Below are 9,682 nucleotides of genomic sequence, written 5' to 3'. Positions count from 1 at the left end.
TGTGTGTGTGTGTGTGTGTGTGTGTGTGTGTGTGTGTGTGTGTCACAAACACAAATGGAAAAGATGACTGAGACAAACACTAAACACTAAATAGACCTACCTATGATCAGATTTAAGAATCGGCCAGAAAAGATGCAAAGGATGGTGGGAGGGGGGGTTAAAAAAGAGAAGGAGGGGGAGAAAATAGGAAAAAAAGGTACAAAAGTGAAAAAAAAGGCGTAAATAGAAAAGCCAAAGAAAGACTATTAAAATGACTCTATTAGAGCTGCTTAAAGGAAAGAAATCAAAACAGAGGTGGAGTCAAAATAAAAGTAAGCAAAGTTACGGGTGGACGGAGTGGAGGGGGCGGGGGGGTGGAGAGAGGGAGAGAGGGAGCGTGGGCTAAACAGGGATAGCAATGGAGAAGGGAGGGAAGAATGGATGAAAGGTGGGGAGAAGGGGAGAGAAAAAAATCCTCTCCCCCCTCCTCTGTCTCTTTCTCTGTTTCTCTGTCTCTCTGCTTCCTGTCTGGCTCATAAATAGAAGAAATTGTTGACCAGGTAAATGGCAAAATAGATGAGAAGGCAGAGGACCGAGAGAGCAAGCAAATGAAAAGGTAAAGCACCTCCCAGCAGCGCAATGAGGAAAAAAAAGAACAAAAAACGAAAGATAAAAGCAAATACTCCAGTGGCCTCCGTTGTCTCCAGTCTGTGAGTGGGAAGGGGGGATTGGCTGCTGCCAGTTGTTCCCCTTCCCCGGCTGCCTGCTGCTTTCTGCTCTTCTTCCGCCTGCCAAAAAAAAAACACTTCCCATCCAGATGACCAAAAAAAAAGAAAAACGAAAAAAAAGAAAAAGCAGGCACAGATGTCCTTCTCCTCCTTTCTCTTAACTCTGCTCAGATGTCACACGCCCCTCACACGGGTTAGACATTGTTGCAGTRGCAACGAACAGCAATATTGCTCAGTGGGAGGGAGAGAGGGGGGAAAAAAGAAAGAGGCATTGGGGTGTGGGGGGGGGGAGGCTGCTGCTAGTCAAGCACTGCCTACCTCATGAGGAAAGATACTGAGCTGGAATTGCTCTGTCTCCCATCTCCCGCCCATCCCTGCAAAAAGATGGGAGGAAGGGAGGTGGGTCCGCTGGCTGCATTAGTATTCATTGAAAGAGTGAGAGAGAGAGAGAGAGAGAGAGAGAGAGAGAGAGAGAGAGAGAGAGAGAGAGAGAGACAAGGTAGAAGGGTGGAGGGGGCCTGCCAACAAATGTCGAGGAACTGAACCGTTAGAAACTAATAAGAGACTGGCTCCCCCTAGAGTCCATCATCAATACGCCAAGTCTGATAGAATCAATGGTTAGAGCGTCCACATGTGGTCTGAAAACAAATTCACTGACTCAGCTTTGCTGTGTCACGACCACGAGTCACACCACAGCTCCTCCCCTCTTTTACAAGAACTTCATCATCGCCCAGATGTTATTTGTCAAGGTCCACTTCTCTTTGGTCTGGTACTAKAACACATCCAACAGCTTCTGGTTCGTGTCTGTACTGCTGACTAGAAACAAACCGAACCTCTCCTCTGCATCGTACCCAACGCCAAACTCACTGTTGCTATGGCGATAAATGTACCCTACACACACACACACTACATGGCGTACAAAATACACAATACTGCCATTAAAGGTTTCCTTCTTCGGTGTTTGCTATCAATGAGTGACATTACACGAACCGAAGGTCTATTTTAACATTAATTTACAGCACAAGGTTTCCCTCTGTGCAACAGCTCTCCATGTTTTGTTCTGTTCTGTTCAGACTGTATATACCATTGTGTTTTTTTTTATAACACTGTAATTTATAGCAAACAATAAAACAGGAGATGAAGTTGCTGTATGCAGTAGGGTTGGGCAATATTACCAAAAAAATTATCACGATTAACTATGGTATTTAGCCGATAACGATTAATTTGACTATTAATCCCCTGGAGTCCCTGGACACCCTTATGTCCTGGTCTCATGATGAAATTGAAAAAAACAAGCAGTCATTTACCTTACAGGTCTTTAAGCAAAAAGACACCTTTCTTCTTGCCTTTTTCTGAGTTTCAGGTATCTGTAGAAGAAATTACAAAATGTCAGTAAGAATAACTGGCCCCTTGGCACGGATTTTTCTGAATTTGTCCTACCAAATACAAAGCTGTGCATGTTAAAAAGTCGAAATAATCCATTGTTTTAAATCAATACGCGATCTCTACATCATTTTTGTTTTTTGTTGTTTTTTTGTTTTGTTTTATGATTGTTTTTTGGCAATTTCATATTACATTTTCACACCTCTGTCCGTTTTTATTTAATTAGTAGCCCCCTTTGATGCATTTTCTGWTTAATTCTGGTTATTTTTTTATCTTTATTGACGTTTTAAAAGATTACATTTCCTCCTGAAAATCGCTATCCAGGGAAAATTACCTGTTGAAGAAGCCAAGAAGCACTGCGCAGTTGTCTCATCGATTTAGTGTCAAATGGCGCCATCTTGTGGTCRGTGTGCAGATCGGCTGCGCTGAGTTCGATTAGAAGCGCCTGGTTTCTTTGATGCGCCGCGCGATCAACACAAGGCGCAGGAATGGCAGCGCTCCCTTCACCTCTGAGAGTCTGTCGAGGAATACTGAAAGAGTTACGACTCATTCAAGGATCTARTTATAAGCAGTCGCTAGCTTACAGCTATGTTATGGATCAGTTTCGGAGGAATAAGGTCAGTTTTGCTGTAAAATAAAGGCAAATGTTAGCTAAGTTGCTAACTGCTAGTGAGCCTGTAAGTCAATCRTCTTATGCACAACTACTATTTAAATAGTTAAGAAGGCAAAACATTTTAAATTTACCAATTTATAAGCTTAAATAAGAACTGAATATCCACAATGGCCTTGATAAATAGTTGACAACTTTGTAAGAATGTACAAGCTTTTGATAAACTCAAGGTTGGAAGCAGAAGCGCATGCTAACATTCAGCTTCATCTTTCCCCGCTGCGGAATATAAAACGGTAACGAAGCTTCATGCACCTGTATTTATCCGCTGCGAAAAGTAGACCTTTTTTACTATGATTATTTAACTTATTGCTGCCGTGAATACTTTGTTAATGGTTGTTTTTATATCTAATCAAACTTACATGTTATCAAAAAGGCATTTTACTATTTTTATTTTTATTATAAGAACCTTTACATGGAGARTAAACATTGCATAAAGTTGTTCTTTGACCTAGAAATCCCTCGACTATTTGTTTACTAAAGTATTTTAGMCACATACTTATTTATATGTTACTCCAGCTGATTTTTCATTAATTTTGTACTATCAAACAGTGTTTCTACKTGTCCACTTGTGATGATTTACATATTTTAAGCATAATTACAGCTATTAGTACCAATATGATTAATYTGATTGTTGCATTCATCAAAGCATTTATCATTTTAGAATGCATTATGAATCTGTATTGACCCCATGACAGTATAATGTACATTTAAGGCAATATGTAGAATTAATTTTATTTGTGGTATGTGATGATTTTTAAAAAAAACAATTTCAGCTCATTTTTTAAGGAACTTACCACATGTCACAACACGTTTTCTTCAGGTAACAGGTGAAAGGTACTGCCGTGCCCAGCAGGAGGCGCACCATGCCTCCCACACGTACCTGTGTCTGCTGGAGTCCACCAGGATCCACCTGGCTCTGCACAACCTCTACCATGGCAAGGGAGAGCGCAACCCAGAGGAAGTGGCGGGCTTAGTGGGGCTCAAGTTGCCCACGCAGCCGGGAGGAAAAGGCTGGGAGAAGTGAGGACGTGGGACAGTCCAGCACGAATAGAAAAAAAAATCTGGAACTTTTCATCAACCACTTATGTGCTGGCCTCATACAAATGATCCTTTATGTAATTTAACTCCAAAATGAATGAATAACTAACAGGACTTGTGCAGTTGTAATGATTTAATGTGGAGACAAATATGTGACAAAGCCAGGATTGAAAGGCCATATTTTACTGTTCTTTTTGCTTTAAAGCAACAATTTAAAAGCTATAACTACAGTATATCATACTTAAGTCATGTCACACTTTCTCTTATTAGAGAACAAATTAAAAAGTTTTCATAAATAATGAGTTTGTCCATTATGAAAACCTCCATCATTTTAAACCCAGTTGTGGTTAATGCAGATTCTGGTAATAAACAGTACAAATGCAGCTCATTTAAATGTCAGAGAAATGTCTTTATTTTAAGCCAAAATAATTTTATACTTCCTCTCCACTTAGTAAGTCTCCATCTTTTATTAATTATTTGTTTTTAATACTGCAAAGACAATACGTTTGGACTGCCTGCAGGCTGTTTTTAGTAGCTGGATTTGCCTACAAATAAATATTAGTTGTGCAATAAACTCCATTATGGAAACATACACATGATTAGGAATGTCTACTGATAAAAAGCAAAACGTTTATACATTGTGTGATTTGTAGGTTTTATTATTGCCTACAGCCGTAACAGGTGGATAATAATGAGCTGACTGCTCATGTGTGTTTGTTAGCAAATACAGTCCCAACTGTAAATAATGGAACATCAAGTCTCTTGTTTTTGTTGTACACTGAAGACATTTGGGTTTAAGGTCAAAAGATGAGCATGAGACAAGAGKTCTGAGTGTCAGCTTTTATTTCCTGGTATTTACATGTAGATGTGTTAAACAACTTAGCATGTATTACACCACAGTGTTTTCAGGTGAGCAAAAGTAAAAGAACAAATTATCTTAAAATAAATAACATTTAATACTTGGTGGGATAACCCTTGTTTGCAATGACTGCCTCAAGCCTACAACCCATCAACAACACCAAACTGTTGCATTCTTCATTTGTGATGCTGGTCCAGGCTTTCACTGCAGCTTGTTTCAGGGAGTTTCTCCTCTTCAGGAGGTGAAATGCTCTATTGGGTTAAAGTCAGGTGACTGACTTGGACAACCTTTCACTTTTTTCCCCCTGATAACTTTGTTTTGTTGGCAGTGTGCTTTGGGTCATTTTCCTGCTGCATGATCAAATTCCTCCTGGTTAGTTTGGATACATTTCTCTAATTTGGCRGACAAAATGTTTCTGTACGCTTCGGAATTGATTATGCTGCTACCGTCATCTGTAACATCATCAATAAATATTAATGAAGCTGTTCCAGAAGCAGCCATGACATCACCTGCACCGTGCTTCACAGATGAGCTTTGTGTGCTTCRGATCATCAGCAGTTCCTTTCTTTCTCCACACGTTGGCCTTTCCATCACTTTGGTRGAGATTAATCTTGGTCTCGTCAGTCCATAAGTTTGTCTTCCAGAACTTTTGCGGCTCATCTCTGTACTTCTTTACAAATTTCAATCTGGCCTTCTGATTCTTCTTACTGATGAGTGGTTTGCATCTTTGGGTATGGCCTCTGTATTCCTGCTCTCTGAGTCTTCTTCAAGATTGTGAAACCTTCACCCCTGAACTGTGGAGGTTATTGGTGATGTCACTTACTGATGTTCTGTTTTTTCCATGGCTCTCACAATATTTCTGTCATTAACGACTGTTGTTTTCCTTGGCTGACCTGTTGGACGTGTGCTGCTCAGTACACCAGGAGTTTCTCTCTAATTCAGGACATTTCATATGCCCGATGATTGTCCAGTGGCTCTGATTGATATTCCTTTGTTTCTCAGCTTTGAAATGCTTGTTTTTCCTCCCATAGACAGCTCTCTGGTCTTTATGTTGGTTTATCATCTTTTACTTTATAGGTTTAAACCTAGGCCAAAAAGTTGACTAGTCATGCAGAGCAAATCATATGTTCCAATACTTTTGATTTGATTTATTTATTTAACAGGAAAAGATTATTAAAAATCAAGCCTGACTCAGCATAATTGCTGTTTTACAACAGGTTCCTGTTCTGCAGCACATAAAACACTCAGAATTACAGCATCACAATCACATTTTTATTATTATACCATAGACACAAAGACAAACAAGCATACCAAATTTCAAAAAGGCAGCATTTGCAAAATAGGACGTCTAAATATGAGCACAACAAAAAGTGTCCAGCAGDWGGCAGACAAGATTCTTCTTAAAGGGCTGTAGTTTTGAAATGGACTTTRTGTTTTGAGGAATGTCATTCCATGCTTTAGTATAAACATAGAAGAAAGACCTCTGGCCGTAACAGTTTTTAAAAGTTGRTAATATCAGTTGTCCTTTTGTAACAGATCTAGTTGAATGACCACTTCCAGAATTTGATTTGGGCAACAATGCACAGAGCGTTCCATAATTGGCACCTTGGAAGATCTGAAAATATAAATTAATACCACTATACAAAACATAATTCTGAAAAGTCAAGGCATCAGACAAAAGAACTCTGTACAGTGATGAGTCCAACCAGGAAGTTTTTTATGAATTTTGTAGGCCCTGTTGTAGAGCCTAACTATGGGTTCTAAGATTTCATTTGTTGTAAGAGACCAAACAGGTAAACAGTACAACATGGTTGAGAGTATAATGGCATGAAGATAGATATTTGAAACAGAAAATGAATGTGAGATTGGATCTAATTTTTGAATAAATGTATAATTTCTGTTTCAACTTAGTGGTTAAGACTTGTACTGTACATGATCACGATAAGTCAAATGAGAATCCAAAGTAATTCCAAGATATTTTGCTCACCTAAAATGCTGTGGTGTAATACAAACAGAGATATATCCTAAGTTGTCAACACATCTACATGTAAATACCAGGAAATAAAAACTGACAAAGTTTTCTCAGTGTTTCATAAACTCCAGTAATTTTTTCATACACTGTCAAGAAAAAATACAAAATTAAAAAATACATATTTTTCATTCGTAATAAGAACTTAAAGTTCAGATYTTTTGAAGCAGGTTTCTGTGAAAAGATGAACAGGTAATATCTTACCTGTTGTGGATTACTCTGAACAGGTAAAAAAAATTAAATGAAGTTTAATTGGTAGCAGAAAGATGAGCYAATGGCTAGTTAGAGCGAGGCCAAGATGGGTTGCTGTCATCTCATAACAACTCTAGTCTTAACAAACGGCCCATTAGTAGGATCTATTATTTACCATTTTATAATCTTTTACATCATGTTAGTTAAATACAATGTTATGGATAGCAACTAGCTGTAGCACTGTTACTGCAGCCTTGGGGGACTTCTTCATAACATCTTTGCCATATTAATTATGCAAATAAAAACTGACTTCCATGTCAATGTTTAAAAATAGCATTTACAAAATTATGTCTGAAATTAGATTAGGTGGCAGAACCCTGGGCTTGGACTCTTTATTTTGCAGATACTGAATTAGTTTTATCCTTCCTTTTTAGTGAGTTTCAGTGCTAGCGTTTGTTGCCTTTCTCGCCTTTTTTTCTCCAGCTTTATCAAATTCTTTTTATTTTTTTTCTCCCCCTCTACATAATTCTCCCCTTCCTGTTTTGCTCTTACTCTGCTTTGGTGACTCACGTTGCCTTCAGTGTGAATTAAAATAGACGAACCCTAAAGCCAAGCAGCTCACAGTGGCACAGTGCACTCACACAACACTAAAGCTAACATGCTGTGCAGCCCCAGCAAAKAAAGTCTGATGCATAGTGAAAGACAAACAGCCAGTGTCAACACTTATTCTGCACAAAAACAAGATGTAATGCATGCCTCTCTTCAAGCCGTCCTGAAACAGGCACTCATGACAAAAAGAACGAGAGAGGAACCCCCCAACAACAACAACACACTGAAGGTTAAGCTGTGTTTAGAGGTGGGACTTGGAGTGCAGGGTCTGGTGATGCAAATAAATGTTTTCAAAGATATATTATGGTTCATTTTGAAGTGTGGTTTTGTGGAAAASTTCTGAAAGTAGCAGTTGCAGATTGGACAGCCTCAGTTAGGAGAAAAAAAGTTAAAGTTTTACAGTACTGACAAACTAAAGGCTGGTCCAAATGTGGACAATGTAAACAAACTGCTGCTGATCGTCCTGAAGCTGCTTCAATCCGAAACATGTCGTATGATGGTCATTTTAACCCTTTTTGTATGCCTTCATATTACCATCAGTTTTTACAAAACAGTTATTTATATGTATTTTTGCCATGTCTTGCAGTCACAGTGACAGCTAGCTGTAGCACTTCCTGTCCAGGCTTCAGTCGGGTCCAACAGGAAATCAGACGTTTGCCAAAATGACCGTATAATGAAAAACTGACTGCAACGTAAAGATTTGCAACCAGTGCATTTCTCAAACACATTTATATCTGCTGGAGGAAGGAGAAGCAGTCCACTTTGCCTTGCATTCAGACCAGATCCGGTGYGTTACTGACTCACTCAGGTTAATGATCCGAGTCTTCACACTGAATCAGAACTCAAGAGTTCCAGGTGTCAACTTTGATTTTCTCTGGAAGAATCTGTGGAAATGCTTCTGTTGATAACAGGTGACAAAGACTGATTCAGGTCAGTGAATCTACGAGTTAAATATCGACCCCTTCCTAAATTAATCGCAAAACTCATTTTTCTTCAAGTTTTCCAAGAAACACAAAATGAACCAACAATTTAACATATGACATTTGGGCTATTGATTTTTATTCRTTTTGCCAAAAATAATTTTGGCAATAATTTTAGGAAGGTGATGATGTTGCAATCAAAAAGCTATTAAACACATGTTTGTTTTATTATGTGGAAGAAAATTGTGCCATCAGAAACTGAATTTGAATCTGCACACAGTAGGCTCCACTCTCGACCGTGAGGGGCAGTGGTGGGACTTTAAACAATCAAATGATCAAACATGAAGGGATTTTTTWAAATAATTTCTCGTACACATGTGATAATTATGCAAATGCACGTTCAGTTTGAGGGAATCAAGTTAAGTTTTTGATGGCACAAGTTTCTTCCCATACCATTGTGGGATGAGCAGTAGAAATTTGCCCAATCTTCTCTGCTTATGATGTTACTGACACTTGTTTTGAGCTGGTCCCTCCAGGTGTAGCCAGTGGGCCCTGCCACAGTGGTCAGTGTCTGCTCTAACAATCATCATGCCACATTGGACACATCTGGACAGGGCCAGGTGTTCCATAAAACCAAGTTGCAGCATTATTTTTTGCGAGCCCTGGTACCATCTCCAAATTGAAGGTCAAATTGTATATAACAGGAGGATTTCAGAGACAATCCGTGAAGAAGAAGACACCCCAAGAAGATTTCATCACCGTGTCAGCACTCAGGCTGTCTTCTTCAGATTTTCAGTCAATGAGGTGCCAGGCTCTGTATGGTTTGTCCACATGCTGCTGAGGCTCCTGTCTGAAAAGCCATTAATTGTTTCTTCAAACTTCWTTCATCCAGTCCACCAAACCCCAACGAGTCAGCAGCAAAATAAGCTGTTTGGTAGAAAGGATTTGGCTAATTTTTCATGTGCACAACCCACAAACTCAGCTCTACTGCTCATCTCACAAATGCATGCATCCTTACAAATGTGGCACCATTGAAAAAGGTAAATTAAATTTAAAGGGTAAGTTAACAGGCTTTCTAATGGTATAAGATTCATTGCCAAGAAGCATTGTTACACCAAAGAAATAATCTACCAAACACAACAAACTTACCTACTTTTGTGCTATGTCAAATTTAAAAAAATGAAAGGCAGCAGCAGAAGAAAAAAATCTTATATCTGCTCCTATATTTATAAAATATTACATTAATTTCACACACACACACACACACACACACAC

General features: G+C 38.9%; 1 protein-coding gene across 1 annotated transcript; it reads left to right on the top strand.

Moving 5' to 3' along the window:
- Positions 1–2,542: 2,542 nt before the first annotated feature.
- Positions 2,543–4,097, top strand: fmc1 (formation of mitochondrial complex V assembly factor 1 homolog). The gene is made up of 2 exons (XM_014012943.1): positions 2,543–2,707; positions 3,581–4,097. Exons 1-2 carry the CDS (start codon positions 2,579–2,581, stop codon positions 3,782–3,784), a joined length of 333 nt encoding a protein of 110 aa, XP_013868397.1. The 5' UTR covers positions 2,543–2,578; the 3' UTR covers positions 3,785–4,097.
- Positions 4,098–9,682: the final 5,585 nt, after the last annotated feature.

The sequence above is a fragment of the Austrofundulus limnaeus genome, unplaced genomic scaffold, assembly GCF_001266775.1.
Source record: "Austrofundulus limnaeus strain Quisiro unplaced genomic scaffold, Austrofundulus_limnaeus-1.0 Scaffold96, whole genome shotgun sequence".
NCBI lineage: Eukaryota > Metazoa > Chordata > Actinopteri > Cyprinodontiformes > Rivulidae > Austrofundulus > Austrofundulus limnaeus.
The sequence above is the reverse complement of the archived record's forward strand: the minus strand, read 5'-3'. Positions and strand labels throughout refer to the sequence as shown.